The following is a 19,319-nucleotide window of genomic DNA, read 5'->3' as shown; positions in this document are numbered from 1 at the left end:
GCTGGACACAGTGCACACAACCGAGGATGAAGTGAAGAGGCTTCTGAGTGAGGTGGATACCTCAAAGGCAATGGGGCCAGATAACATCTCCCCATGGGTATTGAGAGAGGGAGCAGAGGCGCTATGTGTACCCCTAACACCAATATTCAATACATCTATCGAAACAGGGAGATTGCCTTAGGCATGGAAGACAGCAAATGTAGTCCCAATCTTTAAAAAAGGAGACAGACATGAAGCATTAAGCTACAGACCAGTGTCACTGACATGTATAGTATGCAAAATCATGGAGAAGAGTGGTGGAACACCTAGAAAGGAATGATCTCATCAACAGCAGCCAACATGGTTTCAGGGACGGGAAGTCCTGTGTCACAAACCTACTGGAGTTCTATGACATGGTGACAGCAGTAAGACAAGAGAGAGAGGGGTGGGTGGATTGCATTTTCTTGGACTGCAAGAAGGCGTTTGACAGTCCCACACAAGAGATTGGTGCAAAAACTGGAGGACCAAGCAGGGATAACAGGGAAGGCACTACAATGGATCAGGGAATACTTGTCAGGAAGACAGCAGCGAGTCATGGTACGTGGCGAGGTGTCAGAGTGGGCACCTGTGACCAGCGGGGTCCCACAGGGGTCAGTCCTAGGACCAGTGCTGTTTCTGGTATTTGTGAACGACATGACGGAAGGAATAGACTCTGAGGTGTCCCAGTTTGCAGGTGACGTGAAGTTGATGAGAAGAATTCACTCGATCGAAGACCAGGCAGAACTACAAAGGGATCTGGACAGGCTGCAGACCTGGTCCAGCAATTGGCTCCTGGAGTTCAATCCCACCAAGTGCAAAGTCATGAAGATTGGGGAAGGGCAAAGAAGACTGCAGACGGAGTACAGTCTAGGGGGCCAGAGACTACAAACCTCACCCAAGGAAAAAGATCTTGGGGTGAGTATAACACCAGGCACATCTCCTGAAGCGCACATCAATCAAATAACTGCTGCAGCATATGGGCGCCTAGCAAACCTCAGAACAGCATTCCGACATCTTAATAAGGAATCATTCAGGACCCTGTACACCGTGTACGTTAGGCCCATATTGGAGTATGCGGCACCAGTTTGGAACCCACACCTAGCCAAGCACGTGAAGAAACTAGAGAAAGTGCAAAGGTTTGCAACAAGACTAGTCCCAGAGCTAAGAGGTATGTCCTACGAGGAGAGGTTAAGGGAAATCAACCTGACGACACTGGTGGTCAGGAGAGATAGGGGGGACATGATAACGACATACAAAATACTGAGAGGAATTGACAAGGTGGACAAAGACAGGATGTTCCAGAGATTGGACACAGTAACAAGGGGACACAGTTGGAAGCTGAAGACACAGATGAATCACAGGGATGTTAGGAAGCATTTCTTCAGCCACAGAGTAGTCAGTAAGTGGAATAGTTTGGGAAGCGATGTAGTGGAGGCAGGATCCATACATAGCTTTAAGCAGAGGTATGATAAAGCTCACGGCTCAGGGAGAGTGACCTAGTAGCGATCAGTGAAGAGGCGGGGCCAGGAGCTCGGACTCGACCCCCGCAACCTCAACTAGGTGAGTACAACTAGGTCAACTAGGTGAGTACACACATGTACAACTAACACCAACTTAAGGAAAATGATATTGGGGTGAGTATAACTCCGGGCACATCTCTTAAGGTGCACATGAACCAAATAACTGCTGCAGCATATGGGTGTGTAGGAAACCTAAGAACAGCCTTCCGACTTCTCTGTAAGGAATTGTTCAGGGCCCTGTACACTGTGTACATTGGGCCTATATTGAAGTAAAAAAAAAGTATGCAGCACCAGTTTGGAACCCACACCTAGGGAAGCACGTCAGGAAACTAGAGCAAGTGCAAAGGTTGCATCAAGAATAGTCCCAGAGCTTAGGTGCATGTCCTGTGAGGAGAGTTTAAGGGAAATCGACCTGACAGCACTGGAGGGCAGAAGAGATGGGGGGATATGATAATGATATATAAAATACTGAGAGGAATCAACAAAATGGACTGAGACAACATGTTCCAGAGATGGGACACAGCAACTATGGGTGACAGTTGTAAGTTGAAGAGTCAGATGAATCACAGGAATGTGAGGAAGTATTTCTTCAGTCACAGAGTTGTCAGAAAGTGGTAAAGTCTGGGAAGTGATGTAGTGGAGGCAAGAACCATACATAGCTTGAAGAGGTATGATAAAGCTCATGGAGCAGGAAGAGTGACCTAGTAGCTGCCAGTGAAAAGGCAGGGCCAGGAGCTGCAACCACAACTAAGTGAGTACAACTAGGTGAGCATACACACGCACAAAATCTTTGCTTCTCCTCTTCCTACCTCTTCTCCTTCCCTTTATTTTCTTTTCTTTGTTTTTGTTTCTTCTGCTTAGGTGTGTTCAGCCCTTCAGTTCTCCTCCCTTCTCTTGTGTTTCTGGTCCCACCCTCTTGGGCCATTAGCTCTCCTGCAGTGCCCTTTTTCTTCTCTTTAGACTTTCTCCACTTCTACTACATTGCTACTACTACCACTACTGCTACTATACTACTACCACTACTGCTACTATACTACTACCACTACTGCTACTATACTACTACCACTACTGCTACTATACTACTACCACTACTGCTACTATACTACTACCACTACTGCTACTATACTACTACCACTACTGCTACTATACTACTACCACTACTGCTACTATACTACTACCACTACTGCTACTATACTACTACTATACTACTACCACTACTGCTTCTACTCTACTACTACCACTACTACTGCTACTATTACCACCACTGCTGCTGCTGCTGCTATTACGACTGTTGCTGCTACTACTATTACCACTACTGCTAATACTATTACCACTACTGCTGCTACTACTATTACCACTACTACTGCTAATACTATTACCCCTACTGCTAATACTATTACCACTACTGCTGCTAATACTATTACCACTACTGCTGCTACTAGTATTACCACTACTGCTGCTACTACTACTATAACCACTACTGCTGCTACTATTACTGTTACCACTACAGCTGGTGCTGCTACTACTACTACTACTGTTACCACTACAGCTGCTACTACAACTATTATCACTACAGCTGCTACTACAACTATTACCACTACAACTGCTACTACTATTATTTCCACTAAAGCTGCTACTACCACTACTACTGCTACTACGACTTCTACTACGATTTCTACTGCTACTACTACCACTACTACTGTTGCCACTACTGCTGCTAATGCTACTACTATTACTACTACTGCTACTTTTGTCTTGCTTCACTCCTCTTTCTGTCTCTCATGCCGCTACCATTACTTGCCCTACCTATTTCCACCATCACTACTACTACTACCACCACTACTAGCATTGCCTCTACCAAAACTTCTCGACTTCCTTTTTCCTGTCTTTGTCACATCCCTGTTCTCTCTCTAGATGGTAATTTCCTAAATTCCTTCTATCTTGTTCCAGCTGAACCCACCGAAGTCACTGAGATTATAAAGTCACTTAAAAATAACTCAGGGAACCTGTCTCATGCCCCACCATCATTGTACAAGCGAGCGGCCCATGCCCTTTCGCATGCTATTTCATTACTTTTTAACAAGTCACTAGAAACTAGCACCTTCCCGAAACTACTCAAGACAGCAAGGGTTACACCAATACATAAAGGTGGTGACCCTACAGATGTAAACAACTATAGGCCAATATCAAACTTACCATTGCTATCCAAAATCTTCGAGAAACTCGTGCACAGGAGACTGTATTCATTTATAACGGCACAAAACATACTCAACCCCTGCCAATTTGGATTCAGGAAAAATAAAAGCACTAATGATGCAATTGTAAAAATGCTAGATCTGCTTTACACAGCATTGGAAAATAAGGAATATCCGCTAGGAATTTTTATTGACCTAAGAAAAGCTTTTGACACAGTAGACCACGGCATCCTACTCCACAAACTTGACCATTATGGTATAAGAGGCCATGCGCTTGCATATTTCAAATCCTACCTTACTAATAGGTATCAGTATGTCACCATTAAAGACACAGCATCATCAACACGGCCACTTGATACTGGAGTTCCGCAGGGAAGTGTCCTTGGACCCCTGCTCTTCCTCATTTACATCAGTGATCTTCCAAACGTATCCCAACACCTGAAACCCATTGTCTTTGCTGACGACACGACTTATGTCATCTCTCACCCTAATCTTGCCCCCCTCAACACCATTGTTAATGAGGAGCTGCTCAAATATCAACTTGGATGACAGCCAATAAACTTACACTTAACACTGACAAAACCTACTTACTATATTACTACATTATGTTTGGTAGCAGAGCAGGTGCTGCACAACTTAACATTAAGATCGACGGCACTCTAATTGCCAGACATAATGAGGGCAAATTCCTAGGACTATACCTCGACAACAACCTGAATTTCAGCACACATATCAAAAAAAGTATCCAAAACAGTTGGGATCCTCTCCCAGATACGATACTACGTGCCGCAAAATGCCCTTCTCACACTGTACCATTCACTCATTTATCCATACCTCACCTATGCTATTTGTGCTTGGGGATCAACTGCAGCAATACACCTAAAGCCAATAATAACTCAACAAAAAGCTGCAATAAGAATAATCACTAATTCCCATTCCTGGCAACACAACCCCCCACTCTTCATAGATCTAAACTTACTTCCTGTTCAGAACATCCACACTTACTACTGTGCAATGTACATATACAGGACCTTAAATTCCAATATTAACCTTGACTTAAAATGCTTTCTTGATAGTTGTGACAGGACCCACAGGCATAACACCAGACACAAACATCTCTACGACATTCCTCGTGTCCGACTAAACCTTTACAAAAACTCAATGTATGTCAAAGGCCCTAAAATCTGGAAAACACTACCTGAAAACTCTAGAACAGCAGACACATTCATCACCTTCAAAACTACTGTTAGAAAACATCTTATCTCCCTGATACACCCCATCAACTAACTACATAAAAACAACCTGGTGGTCCACATTTACACTCGCTCACCCATTTGACTATAAGCACAGAAATACATATCCTAATCTTAAAATAATGATTCCAAACTAGTCATAAGTTTGCCTGTGATACTCCAATATAGAAACTATGTATTGTGCCAAAACAAAAGCATTCACATTGCTAAACTCTCAAACTAGTATTTGTCACTTAGTATTTAGTCACTTAGCATTTCGTCACTTAGTATTTAGTCAACTTAATCCACAATTTGTTATAATTTAGGGTTAGGAATTAATCTAAGTTTGCCCGAAATGCCTAGTCATGCTAGGTGTTCTAGTGGCCCCCTCTGTAATTAGTATTTAACTACATGTAAACCGCACAATAACCAAAGTCTGTAAACCCTGCATTGTAATCCATATAGAGAATAAACTTTGATTTGATTGATTTGATTTATATATACTGGCTCCCTCATCTTCATGTGTTAGTGTGACTAGTCAGTGGTCGAAGTTGGACTGAAATGTCACCATAAGTCTTTTTTCTCCTATGTTCAGGTTATTTGTGTATTGTTCCAGGGATGGTATTGTGCCCTTTTGTTCTTTATATATTGATGTGTTTGTGTAAATATGAATGTATAGGTTATAGTATGTAGGAGAGGGAGAGATTTCCCAGTAAAAGTAGGCCTTAGACAAGGATGTGTGATGTCACCATGGTTGTTCAATATATTTATAGATGGGGTTGTAAGAGAAATGAATGCTCGAGTGTTGGCAAGAGGTGTGGGGTTAAAAGATAAAGAATCTAACACAAAGTGGAAGTTGTCACAGTTACTGTTTGCTGATGACACTGTGCTTTTGGGAGATTCTGAAGAGAAGTTGCAGAGGTTGGTAGATGGTAGGGTATGTAACAGAAGAAAATTAAAAGTGAATATAGGGAAGAGTAAGGTGATGAGGATAAATAAATTAGGTAATGGAAGATTGGATGTCAGATTGGAGGGAGAGAGTATGGAGGAGGTGAATGTATTCAGATATTTAGGAGTGGAAGTGTCAGTAGATGGGTTTATGAAAGATGAGGTGAGTCATAGAATTGACGAGGGGAAAAAGGTGAGTGGTGCACTGAGGAGTCTGTGGAGACAAAAAACTTTGTCCATGGAAGCAAAGAGGGGAATGTATGAGAGTATAGTTATACCAACACTCTTATATGGATGTGAAGCATTGGTGGTGAATGTTGCAACAAGGAGAAGGCCGGAGGAAGTAGAGATGTCGTGTCTGAGGGCAATGTGTGGTGTGAATATAATGCAGACAATTCATATTTTGGAAATTAGGAGGAGGTGCGTGATTACCAGAACTATTATCCAGAGTGTTGAGGAGGGGTTGCTGACGTGGTTTGGACATGTAGAGAGAATTGAACAAAATAGAATGCCTTCGAGAGTGTATAAATCTGTAGTGGAGGGAAGGCAGGGTAGGGGTTTTCCTAGGAAAGGTTGGAGGGAGGGGGTAAAGGAGGATTTGTGTGCCAGGGGCTTGGACTTCCAGCAAGCATGTGTGAGCATGTTATATAGGAGTGAATAGAGACAAATGGTTTTTAAGACTCGACGTGCTGTTGGAGTGTGAGCAAGGTAACATTTATGAGGGATTCGGAAAAACCAGCAGGCTGAACTTGAGTCCTGATGGAAAGTTCAGTGCCTGCACTCAGGAGGAGGGGTGTTAATGTTGCAGTTTTATAACTGTAATGTAAGTGCATCTCTGGCAAGACAGTGGAGTGAATGATGGTGAAAGTTTTTCTTTTTTTGGATCGCCCTAACTTGGTGGGAAACGGCCAATGTGTTAATACAGTAAAATATATGTTTATGATGTCTATGGCCGAAAGTGAGACGATTTGGATGAGACAGTGGTGGAGGCAAACTCGATACCCAATTTCTAGAGTACATATGATAAGGCTCAAGACTTCAACCAATAAATAAATATTCTCAATGTCATGAACAAAAGTAAAACATTATAAACAAAATATGCTTTGTAACCCTCCAAAACCTGTAATTTTCTCCATTACTCTTATTAAAGCCATATAGAATGAACTAATAGGATATTCATTTATCTCGTATTCATTGTAAACTACCTAATGTCATTCATTCCCTTTTGTACAACCACTGTATCCTGCTGAAATAAAATATTATTATTTTGTTATTATTAGATGTGAGCGATGCTTATCAAAAGTCGAAGAGCCGAGTCTTGTCCTCTGCAAACATAACTTGGCAAGTACTCGAGCATACACAGGCACACTTGCACTGGGTATGTATTGGTAAGTTTTTCATTTTACTCATTCAAGTATTTTTTTCTTTTATCAATTGCAGCATGAAAGACTAAACAAGAGGAAACTAGGTGATGTTATTAATGGTCCACCGTTAGACCCAAGTGACCCATTTTCAACAGATGAAGATGCAGCACTCAAAGCTTTAGCAAGACAGTTTGAGAGTAGATATGTGAGTAATTTTTCTGCATTTTCTTAATTTATAGGAGAGTTAAAAGAAGCTTCAGTGTAATAAGATAGCAAATTATACTATGTAATGCCTGTTTGTTTTCATGTTAAAAAATTAAATACTCAAATATTTTATGCAGTACAGTATAAGCATCATTTAGTTGTTATCCATTAGGATTATTTATTTCCCCTAAGATAGGGAGTGCTGTCAGCTCATAATCATATATTCTTCCTTAGTAAGTCTTGCCACTATCCATAAACATGATTGTAATGTAATGCAGTGACAAGCATCACCCTGCAACTCAAACCAGTGTTATTTGCAGATGACATCCATTCGTGACTTAAAAACCTCACACTAGGTTGTTCTAAATAACATAGTAAATGATGCTAAAGTAAACATACACTCAGCTGTCCTAAATAATAAAGTAAATGATCCTGAAGACTTTTTAATAGGGGTGTAGCAAAGTATCAGAATTGGTGGGTAACAGCTAATTCTATCAGTATCTGTGGGTACCATAATTTTGATGATATTGGTAATGGCCTAAAATTGAATATCAGCAAAAATTTGGTATCCCATTGCTACTTTTTAACTTGAAGTGGCAGAACAAAATGTCATTATTATAAACTAATGATGAGCTACAAAAATGATACTAAAGTGTTTTCCTGGAAAGTAGCAGAACATTGGAATAGCTTACACTAGGTGATAGTAAGTGCTACAACCACTTAGTAACTATTTTTTTTATTAACACATTGGCCATTTTCCACTAAGGCAAGGTGACCCAAGAATAGAAGAAACACTTTCATAGTCATTCACTCAATCACTGTCTTGCCAGAGGCACGCCTACACTACAGTTAAAATACTTCAACATATCAACACGCCTCCTTCAGAGCGCAGCCACTGTGCTTCATAAATGTTACATTGCTCACACTCCAACAGCACATCAAATCATAAAAATGATTCGTCTCCACTCCTATCTAACATGCTCATGCATACTTGCTTGAAGTCCATACCCCTCACACACAAAACCTCCTTTACTCCTTCCCTGCAACATTTCCTAGGCTGACCCCTACCGTGTCTTCCCTCCACTACAGATTTATACACTCTAAGTCATTCTATGTTGTTCCATCCTCTCTCTGTGCCCAAATCACCTCAACAGCCCCTTCTTAGTCCTCTGGATAATACTTTTAGTAACCTCACACCTTCTAATTTCTAAACTGTGGATTCTCTGCATTATATTCACACAATGCATTGCCCTCAAACATGTCATCTCCACTGCCTCTAGCCTTTGCCTTGTTGCAGCATTCACCACCCATGCCTCACACTCATATAAGAGCATTGGTATAACTATACTCTCATACATTCCCTCTTTGCTTTCATATAATTTTTACACGCACTTTTGTCCCCTTAGCCTTTATACAAAGGAACTATGCATGCTGTCTGCCAATACCTAGGTACTTTCTGCTCTACCATACATTTATTAAATAAAAGCACCAACCATTCCAAAACTAAATGTCCAAATGACCTCAACTTCTTTGCAGCCCACATTACTTTTTAATGCCTGTGCTCTGAATTCTACTGCAGGATATTCACACCACACATAGCTCTCAAATATGCACACAAATTTGCTACATATAAAAACATTAGACTTGGCAGATTCTGCAAAGTACCTCCAATATAAAACAGAGGTGTGATGAATACACATAAGAGAGAACTCTGTTGGTTTCTGAGGTCCCCAACTTTTATTACCCTCTCTTCATGCACGCGTAGAATTAACCCTTTGGGGGTTTCGGACATACTAGTACGGCTTACGACCCAGGGTTTTTGACGTACTAGTACGCCTAAATTCTAGCGCCCTCAAATCTAGTGAGAGAAAGCTGGTAGGCCTACATATGAAAGAATGGGTCTATGTGGTCAGTGTGCACAGTGTAAAATAATCCTGCAGCACACAGTGCGTAATGAGAAAAAAAAAAAACTTTGACCGTGTTTTTGGATTAAAACAGCGACTTTGCACTATATTTTCGTATAGTATTTATTGTTGTATTCTAGTTTTCTTGGTCTCATTTTATAGAATGGAAGACATATTACAGAAATTGAGATGATTTTGACTGGTTTCACAATGAAAAGTACCTTGAAATTGAGTTCAAAGTAGCAGAAATGTTCGATTTTTATCAAAGTTCAAAAGTAAACAAATCATGCCAAACGTCCAATACACATCAACTGGTGAGTCTGATATTCTTTCACAAGTGTGCTGATATTATTTATACCATTTCTACACTAATGCAATAGTCTACATAACAGTAAATCTTATGTTTTTTGTAAGAATAAAAATTGAAAGTTGAAAGCCAAAGAAATATAAGAGGGGCCTGGGGATGTGACTATCAAACAGAGAACTTGTTATTTTAGTGCCAGGAATGTCTTTCTTGTTTATTCTGGACCCTATTCGAAAATTGGCATCTTTTGAAATTTGTGTGAAATTGGCAAAATTGCTAAATTCTGACCACTTTATTGGATAGTTGAAATCGGTAAATGGGTGGTTTCTTGTACTCATTCGATAGAAAAAATGGAGTTCTATTGAAATAGTTATGATTTTTGTTGACTAGTACACTGGAATTGGCCAAAAATAGGGCTCAAAGTGGGCAAAATCGCCGATGCGTAAACATCGTCGAGACCGCTACGCAAGAGCATAATTCCGTAAGTTTTCCATCAAATATCATACTTTTGGTGTCATTATGATTGGGAAAAGGTTCTCTATCTTTTCATAAGATTTTTTTTTTTTTTTGAAATTTGACTGACCCTGAGAACAAGCCTCTGAGAGGACCTGCCGACCCTCAAAGGGTTAAAGACAAACCTCTGGCTGTCTTCATGAGGGAACTTGATGAGTTCCTCAGATCAGTTCCTGATTAGACTATGTGCAACCAGCAGTAACAACCTGGTCCCCTGCATCATGTAAAATCAATGGCTCATACCATATAAAAGTGTTGGTACCAGTATACTCTGGTAAATTCCCCCTTTTTTTTTTCCTTGCCTCTGTAGATAACCTTTTCTTTCCACAGATGGCTCTACATACTACCCTTCTTTGTCTTCTATTCTCTTCTGTGTTCACCTTTTCTTTCACATATCCATCTTCTGACATGTCCATTCCCATATATCTAAATACTGTACTTCCACATCCTCCACTCTCACTCCCTTCAGTCTGATGTTCAGTCTATTATTGCCTAAACTTTTTGTTACTCTCGTCACCTTGCTTTTTTGTATATTCAGTTTTAATTCCCTTCTTTTATATTTCCTTCCAAATTTGTTCACCAACCTTGGCAGCTTGTCTTCAGATGCCCCCTCGAAAGAATTGTCATTGGTACAGAGCAACTGTGATAGCTCCCACTTTGTATCATTTCCACCAACTTTTAATCCCACACCTCTTTCCAACACCCTGGCATTCACTTGTTTTACAGCCCAATCTAAAAATCTGTTAAACAACTACGGTGACATCATTCATCCCTGTCTTCCTTTCTCTAGGAAATAGTTACTGCTTCCTCCTATATAAAATTCCCTAACTTGTGTTGCACTCTGCAAAAACACTCACCACTAATTCCATGCATTTGCATCATAATTAGAAATAAAATGATAGGGCATGAAACATTTTAAAAGAATTTTATGTGTATATTACAATATGCCAGGAGCAAGGGGCTAGTAACCTCTTCTCCTGTATATATTACTAAATGTAGAAGGAGAAACTTTTGTTTTTCCTTTCGGGCCACCCCGCCTCGGTGGGATACAGCCGGTGTGTTGAAAGAAATTGCAATATGTGGATTATATTTGTGATTACTGTGGTCTGTGGCATGTAAATGAAGAAATTTGTAACTTTCCTTATTAAAATTTTAAATGGTAAATATAAAGAAGAAAAAAGTTTATGGTGATTTTATAAAAATGAAGTACAGTAAATTATATACAATTAGGGTGATTGATATATTTAATTACTTTATGGAAAGCCCCTTGTTATGCAAAGCATTTTGGGCAACTTTAAAGTAAATTATGATTACAAGTATATACCTGGAGAGGGTTTCAGGGGGTCAACACCCCCAGGACCCGGTCTGTGATCAAGCTTTGCAGTGGATCAGGGCCTGATCAACCAGGCTGTTAGTGCTGGCCACACGCAAACCAACGAACAAACCACAGCCTGGCTGGTCAGGTACTGACTTTAGGTACCTGTCCAGTGCCTTCTTGAAGACAGCCAGGGATCTATTGGTAATCCTCGTTATGTATGTTGGGAAGCAGTTGAACAGTCTTCGGCCCCTGACACTTATTGTGTTGTCTGTTAGCATACTTGTGGCACCCCTGCTTTTAATTGGGGGGGGATGTTGCTTCTCCTGCCGAGTTTTGCACAGTTTTTAAAATATTGCAGTATTTAGTAATTCAATAAAAAAAAATATAATTAGTGATATATTAGGAATGATGCTAGTCACATGAGATGAAGGAATGATTGACAAGGACAGGGACAATACAGGACGAAAGAAGTGTTCAGCATAATTAAATGTTGTTAGGATCACATTACGGAAAGGTGTTGCTTTGTTAATGCTTTGACTGTCTCAAGCCCCTTTCTGAAACTCATTGTGTCGAAAAATTTTTGAAAAATAAAAATATTTTTTCTTATGAAATGATAGAGAATCTTTTCCCGATGGTAATGACACTAAAAGTACGAAATTTGGTCGAAAACTCACGGAATTACGCTCCCGCGAATTTACCAGTCTCGGTGACATATACGCATCGGCGATTTTGCCAATTTTGAGCCCTGTTTTTGGCCAATTCTGTTGTTCCAGTTGAGCAAACTCATAGCTATTTCTTTAGAACTCCATTTTTTCTATCAACTGAGTACAAAAAACCGCCCATTTACCGATTTGAACTACCCAATACAGTGGTCAGAAATTGGCAATTTGGCCAATTTCACGCAAATTAAAAAAGATGCCAATTTCAAAATAGGGTCCAGAATAAACAATGTAGACATTCTTGGCAATAAAATAACATATCCTCTGTTCATTAGTCACGTCTCTAGGCCCCTCTTACATTACTATTGCTTTCTATTTTGATTTTTATTCATACAAAAAATACAAAATTTACTGTTATGCAGACTACTGCATTATTGTAAAAATGGTATAAATAATATCAGTGCACTAGTGAAAGAATATTAGACTCCCCAGTTGACGTGTATTGGACGAGTGGTGTGATTTGCTTACTCCTGAACATTGGTAAAAATTGAACATTTCTGCTACTTTGAGCTCAATTTCAAGGTCGTTTTCATTGTGAAACTAATCAAAATCATCTCTATTTCTGTAATATGTTTTCCATTTTGTCATGTGAGACCATGAAAACGAGAATACAACAATAAATACTATATGAAAATATGTGCACCTCAAAGTCAGCGTTTTAATCCAAGAAAACTGTCATTTTTTTTTTCTCATTATGCACTGCGTGCTGCAGGATTTTTTTTTATGTGGTGCACGCTGACCACACAGGCCCATTCTCTGACATGTGGGCCTACCAGCTTTCTCCTGCTTCATTTGAAGCTACTAGAATTATTGGGTATATATATGTCCGAAACACTGGCTCGTAAGACGTATATATACGACCAAAACAATCAGAGGGTTAACAGTAGCTTTGAAGCAGCTGGGAGAAAGAGACTGGTATTTTCAAGTAGTGTGTTCCATATTTTAGGTCCTTTGATGGTGTTGTATTAATTAAATTTAAAAGGATTTGAATCTATAATGTGAAAATAACATTTAGGAATAAGATTATTTTTTTAATTCCAGAGATATACAAAAAAGGCATACCAGGAATCTCTTACTGCAGTTCTACCCTTCCTGTCTCAGACTTGGCATTGATTCAAGTTTTGGGAAGACATGCTCTAAAGAATGCTATTGATAGTGAAAATTTCATAAAAGTTATTTGTATATTAGACAGTTTGATCTAATTTTTAATTATATTTCCAGGGAGGATATACACCTAATAGAAAAAAGAAACGAAGAAAAGAAAACGACTTTTCCACGCTTGGGGAAGGGTATGATGAAACTGATCCCTTCATTGATAACTCAGATGCTGTAAGTTATTATAGACATAGTTCAAAGCTAAGACAGAAATAAGTTTATAAATGTGTAGGCACTGTACTACATCATATCATATGTATAATTTGTGGTTTTATATATATATATATATATATACAGTGGACCCCCAGTTAACGATATTTTTTCACTCCAGAAGTATGTTCAGGTGCCAGTACTGACCGAATTTGTTCCCATAAGGAATATTGTGAAGTAGATTAGTCCATTTCAGACCCCCAAACATACACGTGCAATCGCACTTACATAAATACACTTACATAATTGGTCGCATTCGGAGGTAATCGTTATGCGGGGGTCCACTGTATAATATATATATACTGTACTATATACAGAGGACCCCCGGTTAACGATATTTTTTCACTCCAGAAGTATGTTCAGGTGCCAGTACTGACCAAACTTGTTCCCATAAGAAATATTGTGAAGTAGATTAGTCCATTTCAGACCCCCAAACATACACGTACAAACGCACTTACATAAATACACTTACATAATTGGTCGCATTCGGAGGTAATCGTTATGCGGGGGTCCACTGTATATATATATATATATATATATATATGTATATATGTATATATATATATGTATATATGTATATATATGTATATATATATTATATATATTATATATTATATATATATATATATTATATATCTATATATATATATATATTATATATACAGTGGTCCCTCAATAATCATCCATAATCCGTTCCTGGAAGTGGGAATATTATCGAAATGGACGATTTTCGAATCAATTTTCCCCATAAGAAATAATGTAAATCCAATTAATTCGTTCCAGACACCTAGAAGTATCAACAAAAAAATTTTTTTTTACCTAAAAGATAGATTTACATACACAAAAGAATGAACATTCAACATGACAGTTACCTTTATTGAAGGCTGTTGTTGATGAATGGAAGACAGGGAGGAGGAGAGAGGGAAGAGAGTTTATTTGGAAGGGGAATCCCCCTCCATAAGGACTCTAGGGCACTAATAAAATGTATAAATGAGCATTGGTAATAGGAGTAGTTGATGAGTGGAATGGTCTGCCTAGTAGGGTGATCGAAGCTAAAACATTGGGTAGTTTCAAATTTAGGTTGGATAAATACACGAATGAGAGGGGTTGGATTTGAGTCGGACTTGCACCTGAGTTTATTGCTTGGGTAGCATTTGTTCTGTTAGTGGGTTGGATTTGTGAAGGACTGGCCTAGTATGGGCCAGCAGGCCTGTTCCAGTGTTCCTACTTTCTTAAGTTCTTATTTAACATCACACTTACCAGTAGGGTGATCAAGGCTAGGACCTTGGGTAGCTTTAAGAAGAGATTGGACAAATATACGAGTTGGAGGAGCTGAGTTTGATTTGTGTCATTGGGTACGGGAGTAAATCCTTGGGTAGCTTTGGGTGGAGGTCATTTTGATAAGGACCTGCCTTGTATGGGCCAGTAGACCTGCATTGTTCTACCATTGTTATGTTCTTATTGGCTATTTGTTTGTGTGAGGGAGGGATGGCAAGTTTATTGTTGGAAAATATGACACTAATATCAACTCTATGGCTTATTTATCTATCACAATTCAACTAATATGACACAATAAACAATATTAATAACATAGAAACATGGAATATACTGTAGAATGAATAAAATAAGTCATTACGTATGTCACGAGGGGTGTTGTGTTGTTGTTGGGTATATAAGGGCCACTGAGTGTAAGCCGTCCATAATGGTGATGAAGCAGCAGCTGAGTCAGCGGTGGTTTTTGTAGCCCTATATAACTCCAACAACATTGGAGGAGTTGGTAGAATCACTGAATCACTAAAGAAGGAACCCACTACCACCATCACTATGACCTTCTACCACTATTACAACTGTTACCATCATCACTACTACCTTCTACCACCATCACTACCACCAAAGAAAGTTTCTAGTGCCAGCCCTTTTGTAAAGAATGTGAGAAACACATTATTTATGAAAAAGTTTGTAGAAAAATACAAAGATGGTGGTGGTAGAGTGGAAGCAGTTGTGATAGTGGTTGATGAACATAAGAAATAAGCTCTGATAACTCTATCCACTCATTTGGGACTTGCAAATGAGTGGATAGAGTTATCAGAGCTTATTTCTTGGGTAGCATTGAGGACTGGGTTGGGAAAATGTTTCGTTAGTGGGATGAATTGTAAAGGACCTGCCGAGCATGGGCCAACAGGCCTGCTGCAGTGATCCTCCTTTCTTATGTTCATCAACCACTAACACAACTGCTTCCACTCTACCACCACCATCTTTGTATTTTTCTACAAACTTTTTCATAAATTATGTGTTTCTCACATTCTTTACCAAAGGGCTGGCACTAGAAGCAACACATGGCATCTTGTACAATTACCTAACAACCTGTCGGTATTGTATACCATTTTGATGTTCAACTAGAAGCTTTATTTGGAGCCATGGTAGCTTATTTAGCACTTGCAAGCACTAAAATCAATGGAATATTATGAAATATTTCGTAGGAGCATGTGAGGGGACCGTCACTCACTGGTAAACAATGGCACACTGGCTGGGAAGGAAAGGAAAGGCCGAGGCGGCTCAGAGCGTGAGTACGCGTCCGGGACGAAGGATCATTAGGACTAATAGCGAGTTACTGGACCATTTGCGAGCCAATATTTTGACGAAAAAACAGGATTATTTCCGAAATGGACGACTTTCAGCCCGGACGATTATTGAGCGTGTTAGATAGGAGTGAATGGAGACGAATGGTACTTGGGACCTGACGATCTGTTGGAGTGTGAGCAGGATAATATTTAGTGAAGGGATTCAGTGAAACCGGTTATTTGATATAGCTGGACTTGAGTCCTGGAAATGGGAAGTACAATGCCTGCACCCTAAAGGAGGGGTTTGGGATATTAGCAGCTTGGAGGGATATATTGTGTATTTTTATACGTATATACTTCTAAACTGTTGTATTCTGAGCACCTCTGCAAAAACAGTGATTATGTGTGAGTGAGGTGAAAGTGTTGAATGATGATGAAAGTATTTTCTTTTTGGGGATTTTCTTTCTTTTTGGGTTACCCTGCCTCGGTGGGAGACGGCCGACTTGTATGAAAAATATATATATATATATATATATATATATATATATATATATATATATATATATATATATATATATTATTATTATCACACTGGCCGATTCCCACCAAGGCAGGGTGGCCCGAAAAAGAAAAACTTTCACCATCATTCACTCCATCACTGTCTTGCCAGAAGGGTGCTTTGCACTACAGTTTTTAAACTGCAACATTAACACCCTTCAGAGTGCAATCACTGTACTTCCCATCTCCAGGACTCAAGTCCGGCCTGCCGGTCTCCCTGAACCCCTTCATAAATGTTACTTTGCTCACACTCCAACAGCACGTCAAGTATTAAAAACCATTTGTCTCCATTCACTCCTATCAAACACGCTCACGCATGCCTGCTCGAAGTCCAAGCCCCTCGCACACAAAACCTCCTTTACCCCCTCCCTCCAACCTTTCCTAGGCCGACCCCTACCCCGCCTTCCTTCCACTACAGATTGATACACTCTTGAAGTCATTCTGTTTCGCTCCATTCTCTCTACATATCCGAACCACCTCAACAACCCTTCCTCAGCCCTCTGGACAACAGTTTTGGTAATCCTGCACCTCCTCCTAACTTCCAAACTACGAATTCTCTGCATTATATTCACACCACACATTGCTCTCAGACTTGACATCTCCACTGCCTCCAGCCTTCTTCTCGCTGCAACATTCATCACCCATGCTTCACACCCATATAAGAGCGTTGGTAAAACTATACTCTCATACATTCCCCTCTTTGCCTCCAAGGACAAAGTTCTTTGTCTCCACAGACTCCTAAGTGCACCACTCACTCTTTTCCCCTCATCAATTCTATGAATCTCCTCATCTTTCATAGACCCATCCGCTGACACGTCCACTCCCAAATATCTGAATACATTCACCTCCTCCATACTCTCTCCCTCCAATCTGATATTCAATCTTTCATCACCTAATCTTTTTGTTATTCTCATAACCTTACTCTTTCCTGTATTCACCTTTAACTTTCTTCCTTTGCACACCCTACCAAATTCATCCACCAATCTCTGCAACTTCTCTTCAGAATCTCCCAAGAGCACAGTGTCATCAGCCAAGAGCAGCTGTGACAACTCCCACTTTGTGTGTGATTCTTTATCTTTTAACTCCACGCCTCTTGCCAAGACCCTCGCATTTACTTCTCTTACAACCCAATCTAAAAATATATTAAGCAACCACGGTGACATCACACATCCTTGTCTAAGGCCTACTTTTACTGGGAAATAATTTCCCTCTTTCCTACATACTCTAACTTGAGCCTCACTATCCTCGTAAAAACTCTTCACTGCTTTCAGTAACCTACCTCCTACACCATACACCTGCAACATCTGCCACATTGCCCCCCTATCCACACTGTCATACGCCTTTTCCAAATCCATAAATGCCACAAAGACCTCTTTAGCCTTATCTAAATACTCTTCACTTATATGTTTCACTGTAAACACCTGGTCCACACACCCCCTACCTTTCCTAAAGCCTCCTTGTTCATCTGCTATCCTATTCTCCGTCTTACTCTTGATTCTTTCAATAATAACTCTACCATACACTTTACCAGGTATACTCAGCAGACTTATCCCCCTATAATTTTTGCACTCTCTTTTATCCCCTTTGCCTTTATACAAAGGAACTATGCATGCTCTCTGCCAATCCCTAGGTACCTTACCATCTTTCATACATTTATTAAATAATTGCACCAACCACTCCAAAACTATATCCCCACCTGCTTTTAACATTTCAATCTTTATCCCATCAATCCCGGCTGCCTTACCCCCTTTCATTTTACCTACTGCCTCACGAACTTCCCCCACACTCACAACTGGCTCTTCCTCACTCCTACAAGATGTTATTCCTCCTTGTTCTATACACGAAATCACAGCTTCCCTATCTTCATCCAATTCCTCAAAATATTCTCTCCATCTTCCCAATACCTCTAACTCTCCATTTAATAACTCGCCACTCCTATTTTTAACTGACAAATCCATTTGTTCTCTAGGCTTTCTTAACTTGTTAATCTCACTCCAAAACTTTTTCTTATTTTCAACAAAATTTGCTGATAACATCTCACCCACTCTCTCATTTGCTCTCTTTTTACATTGCTTCACCACTCTCTTAACCTCTCTCTTTTTCTCCATATACTCTTCCCTCCTTGCATCACTTCTACTTTGTAAAAACTTCTCATATGCTAACTTTTTCTCCCTTACTACTCTCTTTACATCATCATTCCACCAATCGCTCCTCTTCCCTCCCGCACCTACTTTCCTGTAACCACAAACTTCTGCTGAACACTCAAACACTACATTTTTAAACCTACCCCATACCTCTTCGACCCCATTGCCTATGCTCTCATTTGCCCATTTTTCCTCCAATAGCTGTTTATATCTTACCCTAACTGCCTCCTCTTTTAGTTTATAAACCTTCACCTCTCTCTTCCCTGATGCTTCTATTCTCCTTGTATCCCATCTACCTTTTACTCTCAGTGTAGCTACAACTAGAAAGTGATCTGATATATCTGTGGCCCCTCTATAAACATGTACATCCTGAAGTCTACTCAACAGTCTTTTATCTACCAATACATAATCCAACAAACTACTGTCATTTCGCCCTACATCATATCTTGTAT

The 19,319-nt window shown here is 39.8% G+C and overlaps 1 protein-coding gene across 4 annotated transcripts in view; it reads left to right on the top strand.

The window, feature by feature from the left end:
- Positions 1-7,353: 7,353 nt before the first annotated feature.
- Positions 7,354-19,319, top strand: part of yem (yemanuclein) — a gene marked incomplete at its 5' end in the record, with an annotated part of 205,437 nt that continues 193,471 nt past the window's right edge. For all 4 annotated transcript variants that reach the window (XM_070089273.1, XM_070089271.1, XM_070089274.1 and 1 more), the window contains 2 exon segments: positions 7,354-7,482; positions 13,461-13,568. In XM_070089273.1, coding sequence (XP_069945374.1) covers positions 7,354-7,482; positions 13,461-13,568 — 237 coding nt within the window.

Source organism: Cherax quadricarinatus, chromosome 28, assembly GCF_038502225.1.
Source record: "Cherax quadricarinatus isolate ZL_2023a chromosome 28, ASM3850222v1, whole genome shotgun sequence".
In the NCBI taxonomy this organism is placed as follows: Eukaryota; Metazoa; Arthropoda; class Malacostraca; order Decapoda; family Parastacidae; genus Cherax; species Cherax quadricarinatus.
This window is presented reverse-complemented; position numbering and strand designations above follow the sequence as displayed.